Raw genomic sequence first — 19,859 nt, 5'->3', positions numbered from 1 at the left:
TCAGGTATAAAGTCTAGAGCTGCTCCATAGACGATGAGTGCATCTACTAATCTGTGTCTCCTTCACCATCTTTCCCAATTAATTCTGGAGCAGCTTCAGACATTATATCTGATGACATCACAAGTTAGATGAGTGTTTGTGTTCACTCATATTTTTGCACTGTCTGAGACCATAGGAATAACAAATACATATGTATGAATTCTTAGATTGGGCATGATTCCCCTTTAACTCTTTCAGATGTATGTTTGCTGGTTTTAAGGTTGTGATGCCTTGACACAGTGTGTACATTGACCAGATGGTGATTGACGGGTGCAGGACACATATGAGGAAGACGTGTGGCAACGTCCTCGACAACCTGAAAGGAGACTGTCATCAGGTGAGCAGAGATTATTGATATTGTCATCAGGTGAGCAGAGATTATTGATATTGTCATCAGGTGAGAAGATATTATTGATATTGTCATCGGGTGAGCAGAGATTATTGATATTGACATCGGGTGAGCAGAGAATATTAATATTGTCATCAGGGCCCTATTCCCTGTACCTGGTTCAACTAAGTCGATCAAAAGTCCCATTATCCAGATTCAATTAACCCGATGTTTGAATCCGGGCTTTCCCTGTTCCTCGAACGCTGATTCAGTCTTGTTAATTCTAACCAGACTTGATACTCAGGATAATTGCGCGCGGCCGCCTCACCTGAAAAGACAGCAGGTGTCGATCACAGAAATCCTGATTTTCGAACGGCATTGATTGATTGATTGAAAACTTTATTAACAGATTGCAGAATGGGTACAATACAGTACGGCTCAATAGCCTCGCCGACAAGTTAAATGCATAATCTATAGGCTAATTTTAAATCCCTCATTACCCCAATCAATCAGATTATATTTGAATTCGTATCAATTAGATACTCTTTGGGCTTGTTTTTGTCTACTTATTCTGAAATAGTTTAACTAATTATTTTTGTTAGCAAGATCTCATTCGATTATTCATTCCATTAAGCCTATACTGCCAGCAGGCACATTTAAAGAAATATAATCTCATAAATTATGAGGATATCTGTACTGTATGTGCTCGGCTTAGGTATCATGTACTTTATATATAAATACATGGTTCCCAAAGTTTTCAAGGCGTGACCCCCGAAATAACGGTGTCAGAGAGGCTTGGAGGGAGGCTATATACAGTTTCACTATTAATCAGGTTTTAATCTGTTTCGGACATCATCCATACATGCATTGAATTGATTAACCTTTGGTTTATACCAGTGACACCTCATGTTTATCACCTTCTTGTTCATCATCAGATAACACTAACAGTGCTTGAACAGATAAATGCATTTTCTCAAATTCATCAAAACGTGAATTGCTCATTCATTTTCTCAAGTCACGTCCATGTCATCAAATCAAACAGCGCATCTCTTCAAACATTTTAATCCCAGTTACAATATCACAATAACGTGTGAGTGACAATTCAATTATTCCGATACGTCGTAATTCATATCCACAATCCACGCATGAAGACGCTTCAATTTATGCTTGAATGAAACAATCCGGGCGCAAATACATCCACAGCCGAGAATATGAAACTAATCCGAGCCAAACGCCCGATAGGTTTCATTAATTAAAAACATCCCCGCGGGATTCACATTTGCAATGCGCCGTTATTAAAATAACCACATAGTGTGTATATCGCACCTCGCAAGCGCCGTATATATGACCTGCATTATTTAGGACAAGGTACATTTATTATCAGCATTTTAGGTATATTATTTTACATTTCAGAAGCCCCCTCTAGGAAAACGAAGCACAAAAACATAATTCAGAATGGTATAATGGGATCTAGACTGTGAGAATTATTTCAGGAAGCGAGCTGGGATTTCTTTGCGAGGGTGTGGCCATGCAGGTTATCGAGCTAACTGAACTAAACCCTGGTCTGGAGCAGGTTCATACTTTCTGATCTGTTGCCATAGCGATTTAGAAAATCGCACGTCGGGGAACCGACAGGTCTGGCTTAAATCAAGTTATCCTGAAAATTATCCGGCTAACTCAGTTAGCCAGGTACGAGGAACAGGGCCCAGGTAAACAGAGATTATTGATATTGTCATCAGGTGAGCAGAGATTATTGATATTGTCATCAGGTGAGCATATATTATTGATATTGTCATCAGGTAAGTAAGTAAACTTTATTTGTATAGCACCTTTCTCAGATAAAATCACAAAGTGCTTCACAGAAGTAAAACATAGCAACATAGAGATGAACGCACTACACATAAAACAATTCTGACACATCGTAAGCATAGTTACAATTAAATAACTAAATATGAGTGCAACTAAAAACAAAACAACAATTATAAATAAATAAACAACGTATACAACCAGGAATTATTTAAAAGCCTGTCTGAATAAAAACGTTTTCAACTGTTCCTTAAAAGTGGATAGGGAGTCAAGTGAACGCATAGAAAGGGGGAGGGTGTTCCAAAGGGTAGGGGCCATAAATTGGAAGGACCGGTCACCTTTTGTTATTAACCGGGTCCGTGGGACAACCAGGAGATTTTGGTGGGAGGACCTAAGTGCACGACTGGGGGAGTAGGGGCGCAGTAAATAAAAAATGTACACAGGGGATCTACCTTGGAGGGCTTTAAAAGTTAAAACAAGAATTTTAAAATGGACACGATAATTAATGGGGAGCCAATGTAGAGTGGATAAAATGGGGGTGATGTGGGCACGCCTACTTGTCCCAGTTAAAAGCCTTGCCGCTGCATTTTGAATGATTTGCAAGCGGTTTAGCACAGATTTATCCAGACAGGTAAAAATTGAATTGCAATAGTCCAGGCGTGATGAAATAAAAGCATGGATGATCATTTCCATTTCAGCTCTAGAAACAACAAATCTTAATTTGGCAATGTTTCTGAGCTGATAAAAACATGACCGTGTGAGCTGGTTGACATGGCTGTTAAAAGACAGAGAGTCATCAAAAATTACACCTAAGTTCCTCACATGAGGTTTGACACACTGACCTAAGGGTCCAATAGAATTTTTTATAATGGGGATGATGTGGTCGGGAGCAATAATGAGGGCTTCTGTCTTACTTGCATTAAGCTGAAGGAAATTATCAGCCATCCAGCTCTTGATGGCATCGATGCATTCATTAATAATGCAAAAACGATTACACTCACTGGGCTTAAAAGAACAATACAATTGGATGTCATCCGCATAAAATTGATAAAATATTCCATTAAAACGTTTAATAATCTGGCTTAGGGGAAACATATATAGGGAGAACAGCATTGGCCCTAGCACAGAACCCTGCGGAACCCCACAGGACAGTGGGGTAGAGTCCGACATGAACTGACCCACTGACACAGAAAAGCTTCTATCAGCTAGGTAAGATGAGAACCATCTCAGTGCTGACCCAGAGATCCCAAACACATCATTGAGCCTACGCACCATAACCACATGATCAACCGTGTCAAAGGCTGCGCTGAGGTCCAATAAAACTAATAGTGAGTGTTTACCATCATCTGCAGCCATTACAATGTCATTGGTAACCTTAAGAAGGGCTGTTTCGGTGGAATGAAATTTCCGAAAGCCTGATTGGAATGGGTCATGCAGATTATGGGTTTCTAGAACCATGAGAAGCTGCTCAGCCACAATTTTCTCCAGCACCTTGGACAGCAGAGGTTTCAAGATTCAAGATTCAAGATTCAAGAGTTTTAATTGTCACGGCATACAGGTATACAATGAAATGCGGCTGGTCTTGCCCGCGACGATGTGCAATACAGTGGTACAACATATAATAGAATCCAATAAAATACAGTGGTACAACATATTAATAGAATCCAATAAAACAGTGCAATAAACAGGTACATGGTGTGCCATCTCGGTATCTGTACATTAGTATTTACAGAGCATATAGGACATGCTAGTTAGCTTTAGTAGTGCAATACACTGTTCCTGATGTTATACTATTTTAAGTGGCCTTTCCTCTGGCCATAAGTGTGCGTGTGTGCGGCATGAGTGTTAAAGTGGCTGCTAGTGTGTGAGCGTGCTCAGCGTGCGTGTCGTGTATGTACTTGTGTGTGGATAGTTCAGTTTCTGTGTCTCTCGATGTTCATTGTTCAAGGCTCTGATGGCCTGGGGGAAGAAGCTTAGCCTAAGCCTCTCCGTCTTAGTCTCTAGAATTCGCAGGCGTCTGCCTGACCTCAGCAGCTGGAACAGGCTGTTATTGGGGTGGTGGGGGTCTTTCATTATCCTGCAGGCTCTGGATTTGCACCTCTTGTTGTATAGAGCCTGCAGGGGAGGTAGCGCAATACCCGTGGTACGCTCGGCTGAGCGCACCACACTCTGTAGGGCCTTCTTGTCCTGTGCCGTGCTGTTCCCATACCAGGCAGTGATGTTTCCGGTCAAGATGCTCTCTACAGCTCCTGAGTAGAAGGACTGAAGTATCTTCCCCGATACTCTGAACTTCCTTAACTGTCTCAGGTGGTAGAGGCGCTGCTTCGCTTTCTTTACTACTGTGCCTATGTGTGTTGACCATGTCAGGTCCTCTGAGATGTGGACCCCCAGGTACTTGAAGCTGCTCACCCTGTCCACGGTAGCCCCGTTAATCCTCAGTGGTGTGTGTGTCTCCCGCTGTCCTCTCCTATAATCCACGATCAGCTCCTTGGTTTTACCAATGTTCAGGAGCAGGCTGTTGTCCTGGCACCAACGTTCCAGTACCTCAACCTCCTCCCGGTAGGCCTTCTCGTCGTTGTCCGAGATCAGCCCCACCACCACCGTGTCGTCGGCGAACTTCACAATGGAGTTGGAGCTGAACTTGGCCACACAGTCGTGTGTGTAGAGTGAGTACAGCAGGGGGCTTAGAACACAGCCCTGGGGGGACCCGATGCTCAGGGTGATGGTGTTGGAGGTCTGACCCCCCACCCTGACCGCCTGGGGTCTTTCACTCAGAAAGTCCAGTACCCAGGCGCTCAGGGCGGAGCTCAGGCCTAGCTCGATCAGCTTGTCCACCAGTCTGGTGGGGACTATGGTGTTGAACGCTGAGCTGTAGTCAATGAACAACAGTCTCACATAGCCCCCCTTCTGACGGTCAAGGTGGGAGAGAGTGCTGTGCAGTACCTGGGAGACCGCGTCATCAGTGGACCTGTTTGTCCTGTATGCAAATTGCATAGGGTCCATATCGCTGGGGAGAGAGGCACAAATGTGGTCCTTGACCAGCCTCTCGAAACATTTCATGACCACAGAGGTGAGTGCCACCGGTCTGTAATCATTTGGACATGTTGGGGAGGGTTTCTTCGGTACAGGGATGATGGTAGACATCTTGAAGCAGGCAGGGACTACTGACTCCGCCAGGGATTGATTAAATATGGCGGTGAACACCGGGGCAAGCTGGTTTGCACAGGACTTAAGTATGCGTCCTGTTATACCATCTGGGCCTGCAGCCTTCCTGGTGTTCACCTGCATAAATGCTCTTCTCACACTGTGTTCCGACAACGAGAGAGCGCCCCCGCCCCCCCGCGGTTGCCCCCCCCCCTCCACAACAGCCGGTGCGCCAGTGACGTCACTAGCCAGAGGGCTAGCGGCGACACTGTCTACACCGAACCGAGCGTAGAAGGAGTTGAGTTTGTCCGCTAGAGAGGCGTCGTCGCTCCCCATTGCGGGGGCGCTGACTTTGTAGTCAGTTATTGTCTTCAGTCCCCTCCACAAGCCTCTTGTGTCGTTTTGTGCCATTTGTGTCTCCAGTTTCTCAGCATATGTCCTCTTAGCAAGTTTAACAGCCTTGCGCAGAGTGTAGACTGAAGCCTTGTATTCTTCCATATTTCCTGACTCTCTGCCCAGGTTATAAGCCGTGGTGCGTGAGTTTAGGGCTGTTCTTATAGTGCTGTCCACCCAAGGTTTCTGGTTTGGGAAAACCCGCGCCGTCTTTGTGGGGACAATGCCGTCTGCCACTGTTATGTAGCTTACAACGGTATCAGCATACTCGCTGACGTCACTGGCGCTTCCTTCAAACATGTCCCAGTCTGTATCCTTGAACGCGTCACGGAGGTAGTTTGGAGATTGGTCTGTAATTCTCAGGAAGAGAGGGGTCTAGGTTAGCCTTTTTTAAAAGAGGTTGAACTATGGCATGTTTAAAAAGGCTAGGGACAGAACCTGATGCCAGAGAGCGGTTAATTATTGACAGAATTGTGGGACCAATTGAGTCAAGGACCTCTAAAATCAGGGATGAGGGAACAGCATCAAGGGGATTAAAAGAGGGTTTCGTTTTGTGCAGCACTATAGAAACCTGCTCTAAGGTGACTGGAGAGAACGAGTCTAGCAGCGTGAGAGGAGGAGAGACAGTGGTAGGAAGGCTGTCAGAAAGGGATGAGGGGCAGATGCCTGCTCTAACACCACTGACCTTATCCACAAAATAATTCAAAAAGTTATTACAGTCAGTATAAGAATATACAGGTACACATGGAGGCATAGGAGCAACAATAGTATTGATTGTTTCAAACAAAACCCTTGAGTTTCCCTTGTTGGATGATATTAGATTAGCAAAATATGCAGTTCTTGCATCCCTTATCATGTCATTAAACTGGACCAATAGCTCCTTGAGATGTAACCTGTGGACTTCAAGCTTGGAGGCTTTCCATAAACGCTCTGTCTTTCTACACTGACGTCTAAAACTGCGGATAGACTCATTGAACCAGGGAGTAGAATTGGTACGGGAGGCAGGTCTGGATTTAAAAGGAGCAACTATGTCCAAAATAGTGGAACATTGGTCATGAAAAGACTGCACAAGGGACTCTAACTCGTTGCAATTGGACAGAACATCAGAGTCAAATAATGTTGAAAATGTATCTGCAGAGTTTTGCTTAATTATACGTCTGTGCGTCATCTGGTTATGAGGGAGCACATCAGAGTTAAAACAAACATCAAAAAGTATACACTTATGGTCACTCAGATGGAAATCCTGGAGGTTGACATTCTTAATGTTTAACCCATGTGAGAAAACTAAATCTAAAGTATGCCCGGCTACATGAGTAGGACCCGAAATATGCTGAACAAAATTAAAAGAGTCAGTAATCGCGAGAAAATCTGATGCAGCCTTTGATGTGACGTCATCAACATGAAAATTAAAATCACCGGTGACCAGCACGTTGTCCAGCTTAATCACTGATGTAAGTAACTCAGTAAACTCGGTTAAAAAAAGACTAGTGGAGCCAGGAGGGCGATAAATTAAAATACAATAAAATGGATGCGCTCTGCCAACTATGGTGATTTGTAGTTCAAAGGATTGAAAGGACTCAGAGTTCACTGTCCGACATGCAATAGAAGTTTTATGGACCAACGCAAGGCCACCTCCACGACCAGATAGCCGTGGAGTGCTAATGGAGCTACAGTTCGGCGGACAGAGTTCATTGAGATGGGTCTGTTCCAGATCTCTTTGCCAAGTCTCTACAAGAAATAGACAGGTGTCTATCAGGTGAGCAGAGAATATTAATATTGACATTTACATTTTGTATTATTAAATGTAAATGTTCAGATGATATTCAAATTGTACTAAATTATTCACCAAAAACATGCAAGAGCTCATTATTAAAATATATTATTATTCTGGTGCAACTGTAGTGCATTTTCCACTTACAATTACAGACCTGGCAGGGAATGTACTTCTGGAAAATGTGCAAAATCACTGTTTTCCCACGTTTTCTGGTGGTTCAAAATGGAGAAATAGTTAGGGGAAGTAATCATAGATATTTATTTATTGGTCACACAGCAGTTCAATAAAGTTGAATGGTGATCTATTTTGTGAATATATTTGTTCTCTGATGTAATATCTTTGTTAGCAGACTGCTCCTTCGGACAATCTCTGTTAATAACACTGCTAGCTACTGTACCATAATTAGCAAGCATAGCATAACTCCACCTGTGTACTTAAAAACCTGTTGCTTCCCTTGAACCTAAGCAAAACAGAATTGCTCCACCTGCCGGCCAAATCCTCCCCCCTGACCGACCTCTCCATCACAGTCGAGAATGCAGCTGTGACCGCGTCCCCGACCGCCAAGAACCTTGGTGTTGTCCTCGACGACCAGTTGAACTTCTCTGCTCACATCGCAGCGACAACCAGAACCTGCCGATTCCTCCTGAGCAACGTCAGAAGGATCCGCCCCTTCCTGACAAAAGAAGCCACCCAACTCCTCGTCCAATCAACAGTCATCTCCTGCCTCGACTACTGCAACGCACTGCTAGCTGGCCTCCCGGCCACTGCCACCAAGCCTCTTCAACTCATTCAGAACGCAGCGGCCCGCCTGATCTCAAACCTACCGAAGTCGGCCCATGTCACCCCACTTCTTAGGGACCTGCACTGGCTCCCCATTGCTGCACGTATCCGCTTCAAGGCCCTCGACCTAGCATACCGTGCGGCAAAGGGAACCGCTCCCGCCTACCTCCGGTCAATGGTCTCTAACTACACACCCTCAAGACCCCTACGCTCTGCATCTTCTGGCCACCTTAGACCTACTCCTATCCAAGCTCCGGGAGGGTCATCAAAGAGAAGCCGCCTATTCTCAGTCCTTGCCCCACAATGGTGGAATGAACTACCCACCCCAGTTAGGACAGCCGAATCCCGTCCAATCTTTCGCCGTCGACTAAAGACGCACTTCTTCAACCATTATCTGAAATGAAATTAAAAAAAAAAATCTAACCCTAACTAACCTTACTGTCATGCACTTGCCCTAATAAACTAACCTACACTGTAACACGCAACACTTTGATGAATATTGTTACTCAGCTGATAGAGTTGTATCCTTCCTGATGACCTGTCGTACAGAACTTGTAAGTCGCTTTGGATAAAAGCGTCAGCTAAATGACTAAATGTAAATGTAAAGACCGTTCATCACTGCATCTTTTACGCAACTTGGTTTAATCCAAAATCACTTCTGAAACTTTGTGTAATGAAACAAGACATTCTGGTCACTCATTACTCTTGTGGTCTGGATATTGGAGTGATCAGGAATGTAAACACACTTCCCACCACTGCTGGCTGTTGAAGCTATGGGAGATGATTGGGGCATATATATATATATATTAGCCTATTTCTTGATAAGAACATTACAATTTTAAGAGCAATATAAACACAATTAAAGGTTAGATTTCCCTCATGTTGAGTATAAAATCAAGCTGATAATCAATACACTGTATGATGTAGATTCATACAGTGTCTTAATTATATATCGTCCCAGTGCTCAACAAGGGTCATGACAAACATGGAATAAACGGTACCCTATCCCCCCCCTCACAGTAAGCTGTGGTGTTCCACAAGGAAGCATACTAGGTCCGCTACTGTTCCTAATTTATGCAAATGACATGTCGTCAGCTTGTGACTGCAACTTGTTCCTGTTTGCGGACGACTCAGCCCTGCTGGTCTCTGACAAGAACAAGTTACAGGTTGAAAAAACCCTCAGCTCAGAACTAGGCAAAATCTGCATATGGCTCGCTGATAACAAACTATCATTACACATGGGCAAAACAGAGTCCATTCTCTTCGGTTCAAATAACAAACTCAGCAAGACCGACGGCTTCTCAGTTACAGTGGGTGACAATATTGTCACAAGGAAAGAAGATATTACCTACCTGGGTTCCATCCTAGAGGCAAATCTTTCCTGTGACAAAATGGCATCCAATGTAATAAAAAAAGTCAACCAACGAACTCGATTCTTGTACCGGATCTCCTCACTGGTAAACAAGAATACCCTGAAGACTCTAGCAGGAGCACTCATTCAAGGGTACTACGACTATGCTTGCACCTCATGGTACCAAAGCACCTCAAAGGCGCTAAAAACAAAATTACAAACATCTCAAAACAAACTGGTCAGACTACTGCTTGACCTTACTCCTAGAACCCACCTCACCCCTGCCCACTTTGACAACCTAGGATGGCTTAGAGTAGACGACAGAGTACAGCAACTTGCAATGGGCCTGGTCTACAAGATACACTACACGACCAAGGTACCCATGTACATGTCAAAATACTTCCCAAAGGTCAGTGAATACCACGATCACAACACCAGAGGGAGCTCCACAAATCATGTTAAACCCAGATTCGGCTCAAACAAGGGACTAAACACGTTTCGCAATTATGCCACATCAATGTGGAACGCCCTACCCAAAGCTGTAAAGGAATGTGAATCACTACCCACTTTCAAAAACACTCTCAAAAAACACCTAAGGGAGACTGCAACTCGAAACTGGCCCCTGTAAATGTCCGAACACTACCCCCTCCAATGTACAGTAAATTACCAAGTATGGTCTTGTCAATAATCCAATGTACAGTTTTGTTTGTACAGTTGTACAGTGTCCCCCACCCACCCCTCCTACCCCCCCCCCCCCCCCCACTCCTACCCAACCCCCCCCCCCCCAACCACCTCCAATGTACAGTCCCCCCCCCACCCCCACCTACCCAATCCAATGTACAGTTTCTACGTCAAATGTATATACTTTTTCTTTCTGGACTCTTTTTGTATCAAACAGTACTGTAATTGCAAATCTGGTATGTCATAAATGTATAGATGTAGCAGTACTGTCTATCTGTATGTCATGTATGTCATATATGTTACGATGAATTGAAAATGGGGGACCCTGATGTAAACAAGACGAAAGTCTTTCTCTGGTCTGCATCCCCTTAACAATTGTATGTATTGAGCTGTACTGTACTGTACCCATTCTGCAATCTGTTAATAAAGTTTTCAATCAATCAATACTTCCAAGACTCAAATACTTGTGAAGTATTCTTCATTTCACCACATGGAGGTGCTGTTCTCACAAACATGTGTAATGTGTTACTTTGTGACATCCAACCACTGTCATCAATTTGAAAGTGACACAACAATATGGCTGTCATTTAGTCAGAAACACATTTTTCTCTCCTCCTCCCAGGCCGCTTTTTACTTTATTCTCACTAAGCATCATGTGTGGCTTCTAGTTACCATTTAAAAAGGTTGTATAGTTAATTGGTTAGCCAAACAATTGGACCAGATTAGGTGGCATGGTGAAAAGGCGTCATTGAGGATTCTGTGTGTTTGTGGCTAGGCATGAAACGGTTACCGGTTTTTAATGATAACCACGGTAAAATCCCCTGACGGTACGTATAACTGTTCAAATTTTTATTATCATTAGAACTGGGTTTGATTACCGCACTTTGAAAAACACAGTAAACACTGTCTACTCTAGACTGTTTAGCATCGCGCCAAGACACGGTCAGACGCGCAGCATGCAACATGGGTTTGTTTTGCAATGAAACATTTAAAATCAGGAACACATTTAAAATCCAGCAGTTGTCGAAGTCTTCCAATATGAGAAATACTACATAGAAGGCGTATCTGTATTTATGTCACTGCAATTACTATGCTGTCTTCTTAACCCTTTCACTGCCACACGACAGCAGGTTAAGACTCATCTGTATTTATGTCAATTGTGCATGGGGTCATTGCACATATTCAAATGCAACACAGAAGAGTGTACGTGTGTGTGTAATGATAATGTAACGACACCAATAATAATAGTAATTATTAGGGATGCTCGATATTGGCTTTTTTACCGATACCGATATTGTCCAACTCTTAATTTCCGATACCGATATCAACCGATACCGATATATGCAGGGTTCCCCCCCCCCCAAAAAAATGGAATAATTGCAGGTAATTAACATTACATATCTCTTGTTGTGGAATTAACACAACATTATGCATACTTTTGACAATAAATAAAATCAGAATTTGTTCTTACTTGCTTGCCTGGGTAAATAAAGGTTATATAAATGTAATTTTATTTATTTTTTTTTTAAACCGATACCGATATTTTCCGATATCACATTTTAATGCCAATATCGGCCGATAATATCGGACATCCCTAGTAATTATATATAAAATAAAAATGTTAGTTACTTGGTACTTCAGTTTGTATCAGTACTTCTTGAACATTTATACTGATTTTGGTCACTATAATTGTGATATGAAATTTTCATACCGTTACATCTCTATTTGTGGACTATGCACATGTCTGGTTTTTCTGGACAATAAGGGGAAACACATTGGTCGTGCCTGGTGATGATGTCACAGCCCTCTGATGTTGTATTTTCATCTTGTCATGTGCTGCAGGTTCTAGTGGAGGACTGTGTTCCTGTGCTGAAGAAGTACGTACAGGAGGGAAGGACCTTTGATTATGTCATCAATGACCTCACTGCTGTCCCCATATCCACAGCGCCAGAAGAAGGTACAGTCAATATATATAGTCAATATACATCACTATAGTCGATATATATACCGGTAGTCAAAGGTGAAAGTTAACTATGTATTGTTGTTAGTGAAAGGGTTCTATGTAGTGTGGTAGTGAAAGGCTTATACAGTGGAATACTGCCAGTGTTCAACACTTCTGTATTTGACTTTTCTTCTGGAGGTTTTATGATGATAAGCAGGAAGTTTGACTCCACTCCAGAGCTGAGATCTGCCGGTCCGCTGGCTCAGGTTACATGAGCTGCTTATGTATAGGATGCTACTTTGGCCACACCTCCCCTCTCACTGCAATGCAAAGTCAATGGGGGTTTATAATCCAGGACGTGTGCTGCGCGATTTGAGGACAAATCGTATTTGCTTATTTGGATTTCCGTGGCTCATTCATTTGGAAACACTCAAAGTGTTGATCTGTTTTACAAAAGAAAATGGAGTTGGGTCTGATGAAGATGCACCTATACTGTCTGTATTACAGTTATTTCCCTGCTGCGACAGGGTGGCGCTGAGGGTTGTATTGGGTTTGATTTGGTTATTTGAGTTTTTCCAACTGAACAAGCCAACTGAACAAGCCAATAATTATGTCTTGCCTGTATTGCAAAAGAGCAGCATCTATATCTTGTCTATAAATCCACCTATATTGCCCATTTTTGCTATTATTTTGCTGCTACAATTCACTTTAATGTAAATATACTCACTGATCTTAGGAGTTATTGTAGATGAAGGTTTAAATTGGCATAACCACATTGATAATGGCTGCAAAAAATCTATGATGATGCTTGGTATATTGAGAAGGGTCTGCCCCATGATCCATCCCTCTGCCCATCTAACCTTGTATTATAGCTTTTTATTTCCTTACCTTAACTACTGTAATATAGTCTGGGCTGCTACGTATCCATCATATCTCAACAAATTAGTCATAATCCAGAAGAGGTTCCTCAGGATGATTTCTCAGTCTAACGGATATGAACCATCTGCACCTCTGTTCAGGAAGTATTCACTATTATCAATTGACAAACTAAATGCTTTTCAAACATGCTCATTCATATATAAGTTCATAAACAATAGGCAAGATCTTCCTGATACTTGCCATATTTTCTTAATTTTTTCATCAGAAATTCACTCATATCCAACAAAGCATAGTAATCAACTCCACTTACCTTTCTGTCAGACATCTAGCCATCAATTCAACATTAGTTTTAGAGGTCCTAAACTCTGGAACACTAAGTTTATCATTGAGGTCAACAACCTCCTTATCCGTCTTTAGAAAGCAATTAAACGGCCATTTAATTTCATCATGAATCATCAACGTATTAAGTTAGTCCTGTGTAACAGTGTTACCAATATTGCTGGTTCTTTTTCTTCATTATATATTTTTCATATGTTATTCTCCTCTCCTTTGCTTTCTTGTACTTTTTTTGTTTGTTTTTGTTATTGGCTCTTGTTGATGTGTTTTGAACATGATATCTATCCTTGTCTATCTTCCATTTTTCATTATAGTGTTTGCCTTATGTCTCTAATCTTGTTTTGTGTTCTTTTCTTGACCATGTTTACGTATTACGTTCATATTTGATTATGGACATTGATGGGACAGGAGTGGAACTTTATACAAGCCCTTTGGGCTTTGTTCCCTCCTAGCACTGTTTTTAAATAATGTGCTAAATAAATAAACTAAACTAAACTAATGTTAAAGGTTCAAAAACATTTCAATGAAGAACTTTTTTTTCTGGTCTCATTTGTCTGAAGCTGAATCTTTTTCATCTCTCAGATTCCACATGGGAGTTCCTGAGTCTTATCTTGGATCTCTCAATCAAAGTGCTGCGACCCAGTGGGAAATACTTCACACAGGTGAGGCAGGTTTTTGACCTGTTGGCTTCTAAATCAACTATTAAACTGCTGTGAAAATAAATTCATGTTAAATCTTGACCAGCCAGCTGCCAAAGTTGTATTCAAGATGATGATGAACAGCAACATACGGAAGCATATTGCTGCCACACCAGAAACAGAAAAAATGATCAGTATCACGTTATAACGTGATAACTTATTGTTTTAAGATAAAACGTTTCACGTTATAACGTGATACCAACTTATCATGTTATAACGTGAAAAGTTGTATGTTAAAACAATAAGTTATCACGTTATATCGTGAAACGTTTTATGTTAAAACAATAAGTTATCCCGTTATAACGTGATACTGATATTTTTTTTCTGTTTCTGGTGTGGCAGCCATACGCTTCCGTAGCAACACGCACATATAGGGAGACGGATGAACTTGAGAAATTAGGCCAACGATAGTTATTAACTCTATTTATATGAGTTAGCATGCCACTTCAAAGCTATGCACTATGGGCAAATCCCTGAACTGCCAGCCAGCCAATCATATACCCATAAATCTCCACCCACTAGGGTATATATTACCACCTATTAACCACCATACCTCGGTTCACTTGTTCAGCAAACCCAGGTCAGACTCATAAGTTGGCTGGCGTGCAGCTTTGAAGCTGCTCACTCATACAACTAGAGTTAAGTAATAACTATTGTTATATTTCCTTAGTGCTTCACTTCAAAGCTAGCACTATGGGTAACAGTGCAGCGCAGCTTGATGGATTGATCACATACTAGCGTAGCGGATCCACATTCTCATCCATACATCCCTTTTCCAACACTGCCCACGGCGGTATATGCAAGCGAGAAAACACTAATGGTAGTAAGCCATTCCGGCCAGCGGTATAATTACCTACAGATGTCTGATGATGCCGTTTCTGCTTTGGCTCCTCAGGGTAACTGTGCAAACCTAACTGAGGCACTGAGTCAGTATGAGGCACAGCTGGGGAAGCTGTCCTGCCCCGTGGACTTCTCCAAGCAGGTGGTGTGTGTTCCCTCCTACATGGAGCTGTATCCTTTTCACAGATGAACATCACTTCATAACGACAAGAGTATTGTTTCTGGGGTCAATCCACTTTCAAGTTGAGATTTTAAAAGATTATTCAACTTTTACTATCCGTTCTTTAGAAATAATGACTGCTCTGTCGTTAGTTAGTTGTAATTTGAATTAGCTTTATTTTTATTAACTGAATGAACGGAGAATTGTAGTTTGAATTAGCTTTATTTTTTATTAACTGAATGAACGGTGAATTGTATTTTGAATTAGCTTTATTTGTATTAACTGAATGAACAGTGAATCAGCCCCCCCCCCCAACAATTCATATGGAATTACTTATTTCATGGTCATTTTCTTTCATACATTTTTCTTGCCAGTATGGCTGTGAAATATGTTTTTAATTTCAGGTGTTTCCTGATTGTTCAAAAGTGGTCTTAAAAAGTCTTACATTTTATGTATGATATGCACTATATGCATATGTGTTCACATGAGGTCATGTTTGTATTGTTTACATTCAGGGATGTAGTATATTGCAGTGGTTCAACTTCTCAGTGTGGGATCCTGGGACCCCCAGGGGTTCCTTAAAGAGGTCTCAGTAGAAAAACAGTGAATACAGTTTAATTTCACAATTTCACAGCTCAGTGAGAGAATAGGCTACTGTGTAAGAGTGACTGTTTTGATCTGTGTTACTTGCATCACTGCTGCCTCTTCAGCTACATTAGATGTAATTCTGGACTAAATCACATCGAACTACTAAAATCTTCTCAGATTGGGGTCCCTGAGACAAAGCAACCGAATGTGTTGCGAATTAAACCCACTTAAACTCAGTTTACTGCCAGCTTCAAGGAGAAAACCTTAAGAGCGATATCCTCTATTGGGTCAAATGGAGCATGTGTCATTGCTTTCAGGACCACGGACAGATACCTGGAGACTTTATAATAAAAAGAAATCCATTTTTGGCATTTGTTTTGAAAGTGCATTTGGCTCTAAGGCATTGTATGGTACAAATACATAATCAGAAACTAATTCTACAAACGTTTACTTCCAAAGTTAATTATCTTTAGTATCTAAATTCTAAATTCATAGCCTACTTCAGTGGAATCTTTCATTTTTTTGTCAAAACTGTCAGTTACTGCTGTTTGCCTTTCTAGGGCAGCCTAAACCATTATGGACAACATATCGTTGTTGTCAGGTCGAAGGACAAAGAAACTGTCCAAATCTGTTCTGAGTGTGGTTTTTATATAAGCCACCTTTTTTTATTATTCAACCACAACATAACTGTGTCTGTTCCTCAACAAGCAATTGCCAGGTGGGTTTTCTACACCGTGTGGAAGAAATAAAGGCTGCCCATCCACTCCGCTCCAGTTCTTGCCTGCCGGAATGTGAAGATTCTCCCCTTGTCTGGGAGAGATGGCACTGTTCTGTTATCCCCTCTATGTCCTACTGTCTCCCCGCCCTGGTTACATGTCAGGTTTTACCATTATATGTCAAAACCAGAGATTGTATTTTAGTTTTAGTTTTTGTTTTGGCTTGGATTGTTAATTTGCATGTTCTCGAGGAGGAACTCCTAAGCAGATCTGGGCTTTAATGGTATTTGCAAATACTGTATACTTTGTTTTAGCCTCACTAGGTGTTTGGTGCACGATGGGTGGGGTTTATCACATGGGATGCTGTGACGAGTGCCAGAAAGTTTTAGACTTCCAGAGTCAATTTTATTATGCTTTTCTGTGTTTCACAACTTACTTGACTTACCAACTTACCAGCGGTATATCCTAATCATGAGAAGAGCAAGGCACTGCCAAGGTTAGTGGTTCTATTCCCACCCGGACAACCTATGCTTAAAATGTATGTACTCCTTGTACTGTAAGGCACTTTGGATATCATGTCCACCAAATGGCATTTGTTATTTTACCTGACACTCTGAACAGTCCCGATGCAGTAAAGCCCACCCATCAGGTCCACAATAGATTAAAACATTTGAGCCATGTCTGACTGTTAAGCAATGTGGCACTGCTGTTACTGAACTGATACACTGAAACATAGAGCAGGGGTCCAGATAAGATACACAGAGGGGTGGGGCTTCACAGACGTGAGTCTGACTCTCTTGTATCTAGAGTCCCACCGTAGCCTCCTCTCTTCCTGCTCACAAAAATGCTGCATGAAGCCGCTGGTCAAGATCTGATTCTAACACGATGGCTTCCTCCTGTGGCCGTACAAAAGACTCATAAATGCAACACAAAAGAAAGTCACTCTAAAGTGCAATTTGCATAAAATATATAGCTTCTGAATGTTGCTGCAGCTTATGACAATGTTTTCAAGCACAAGCTAGGCCATTCTGCCCAAGAGCAACTGCCTCAGCCCAGTACAGAGTGCTGACAAGACAATTAGTCATTAAGAATTGCTAACATACGTACGAATCTGAATCAGATGTAATAGTCAAGTGCAGTTACATGTACAATGAACTTGACGTTGAGGTTAGGGGCATAGACTTACATTAGAATGTACTCATATTGTTAAGGAGGACAGAAACAGTCATAAATGCATTCATGGTGACATTAAGAGCTTCTATTTTTAAGAGCGTCTTAATGTCTGCATGATCACCTAGGCTGCACAGAGTCTTATTTTTAAACAGTGCAACATGTGTAGCCTAAATACTGAACACAACATCAGTCATCGGTTAGCCCAATTTCGCTAGTGCAATGGAATTTAAATCGGCATGTATACCAAACCTTGTGTAAACTTTTATTTTAGGCAAAATCATGTCTCCCAACATAGCCCCATTCCAGATTGACGCAATACTGAGCAATGAGAAATATAATTTTACAATATTTTGCAAATAACGATTTTGTAACAGAGGATGTCAGCTCAAGTAGAACTTGATTGATAAACACGCTGTGTGCTAGGCAGGCCCTTTTACATGTGAAGACACCAGTGGTGACTCCACCTCCAGCATGGCTGGTAAACAGTCTCTCTCATCACACAGCCATGCTGGAGGCCAATAGATTCAATTTTATTTATAAGGTGCAAACCTTGTCTTCTTTGACTCTGAAGAAGATGCAGTGTGCATCGCATCGCTTACACCTTATCAATAAAATAGTAAAGTGACTTGTGTGCTCCAGTATCTTCTTTGGGTTCAGTCGTTTAGAAGTGGCCCATAGAACTGTTTCTACTATATTGTCCTACAGTATTCTGAGAGCACTGACCTCCGATTGTGGAGGCGCTAAAGCGCAAGATGTTCCTTCAACTCTGCTTAACTTCACTGTCTGATATAAATTAAACATTGCTGTTGTTTTTTTTTCTTCTTCGATGGATAGATTTCTTCCCCACTATTTATGACTTCACTTGGGACATTTCCTGGTTGTAAACTACAGGACATGTTCCACACAGTGATTGCTTGCATGCCGTAGCAAGTAAATTGAGGCAAGTTGGCCGTGTAGCAAATAACACTCAAATGTTCAGGTTCAATGCTTGAATACTAGTGCACCAAATCAGTAGCCTATCATGCGCCCTAACTTTTTCGTAGTCTCTAACATAATGCGAAAAGGACAAAGACGTCACATGAAAACCTAACAAAGGGACAAGGCGAGGACCGTGATGCTGACAAGCATAATGTTCTCCACAGTGACTCCCGCACCTGGCACCACTGACATAGAGATGGCTGTATTCCAGTGTGCTCTGACATATTGCGGTGGAGTCTGGACAAAACTGGAGTATGCCAGACTGCATCTGCAACCCAGTGAGCCTCTGTTTATGTTGTTTTGACCAGTGAGACAGTCTCTGTTCAGAGAGGACCTTCTCTTATGTTGTTCTGACCAGTGAGCCAGTCTCTGTTTAGAGAGGACCTTCTCTATGTTGTTCTGACCAGTGAGACAGTCTCTGTTTAGAGAGGACCTTCTCTATGTTGTTCTGACCAGTGAGCCAGTCTCTGTTTAGAGAGGACCTCTCTATGTTGTTATGACCAGTGAGCCAGTCTCTGTTTAGAGAGGACCTTCTCTATGTTGTTCTGACCAGTGAGACAGTCTCTGTTTAGAGAGGACCTTCTCTATGTTGTTCTGACCAGTGAGACAGTCTCTGTTTAGAGAGGACCTTCTCTATGTTGTTCTGACCAGTGAGACAGTCTCTGTTTAGAGAGGACCTTCTCTATGTTGTTCTGACCAGTGAGCCAGTCTCTGTTTAGAGAGGACCTTCTCTATGTTGTTCTGACCAGTGAGACAGTCTCTGTTTAGAGAGGACCTTCTCTATGTTGTTCTGACCAGTGAGCCAGTCTCTGTTTAGAGAGGACCTTCTCTATGTTGTTCTGACCAGTGAGACAGTCTCTGTTTAGAGAGGACCTTCTCCATGTTCTGACCAGTGAGCCAGTCTCTGTTTAGAGAGGACCTTCTCTGTTGTTCTGACCAGTGAGATAGTCTCCGTTTAGAGAGGACCTTCTCTATGTTCTGACCAGTGAGCCAGTCTCTGTTTAGAGAGGACCTTCTCTGTTGTTCTGACCAGTGAGACAGTCTCTGTTTAGAGTGGACCTTCTCTATGTTGTTCTGACCAGACTCCTCATTGCTATGAGATGAGGGCAAGAAGGCATCCAAGGTAATAACCCTCAACTTAAAGGAACTATTGCCGTTCTTATGTACAGATATCTGTTTGTGGTTTATTAAGTCATCCCTGATTAGCATGCTATCAGCAGAGACTGATGGAGTACATGGATCCATTATTATCT

General features: G+C 42.1%; 1 protein-coding gene across 1 annotated transcript in view; it reads left to right on the top strand.

Moving 5' to 3' along the window:
* Positions 1-18,445, top strand: part of sms (spermine synthase) — a 74,403-nt gene extending 55,958 nt beyond the window's left edge. The window contains exons 7-11 of the mRNA XM_084320642.1: positions 289-376; positions 12,139-12,253; positions 14,036-14,115; positions 15,047-15,162; positions 16,458-18,445. Of these exons, the coding sequence (XP_084176768.1) occupies positions 289-376; positions 12,139-12,253; positions 14,036-14,115; positions 15,047-15,162; positions 16,458-16,488 (430 nt within the window). The 3' untranslated portion in view covers positions 16,489-18,445. The remainder of the gene's footprint in view (positions 1-288; positions 377-12,138; positions 12,254-14,035; positions 14,116-15,046; positions 15,163-16,457) is intronic.
* Positions 18,446-19,859: the final 1,414 nt, after the last annotated feature.

Source organism: Notolepis coatsorum (genome assembly GCF_963971535.1).
Source record: "Notolepis coatsorum genome assembly, chromosome: 8".
NCBI lineage: Eukaryota > Metazoa > Chordata > Actinopteri > Aulopiformes > Paralepididae > Notolepis > Notolepis coatsorum.
Note: the sequence above shows the minus strand (reverse complement) of the source record. Positions and strands in the feature narration are given on the sequence as shown.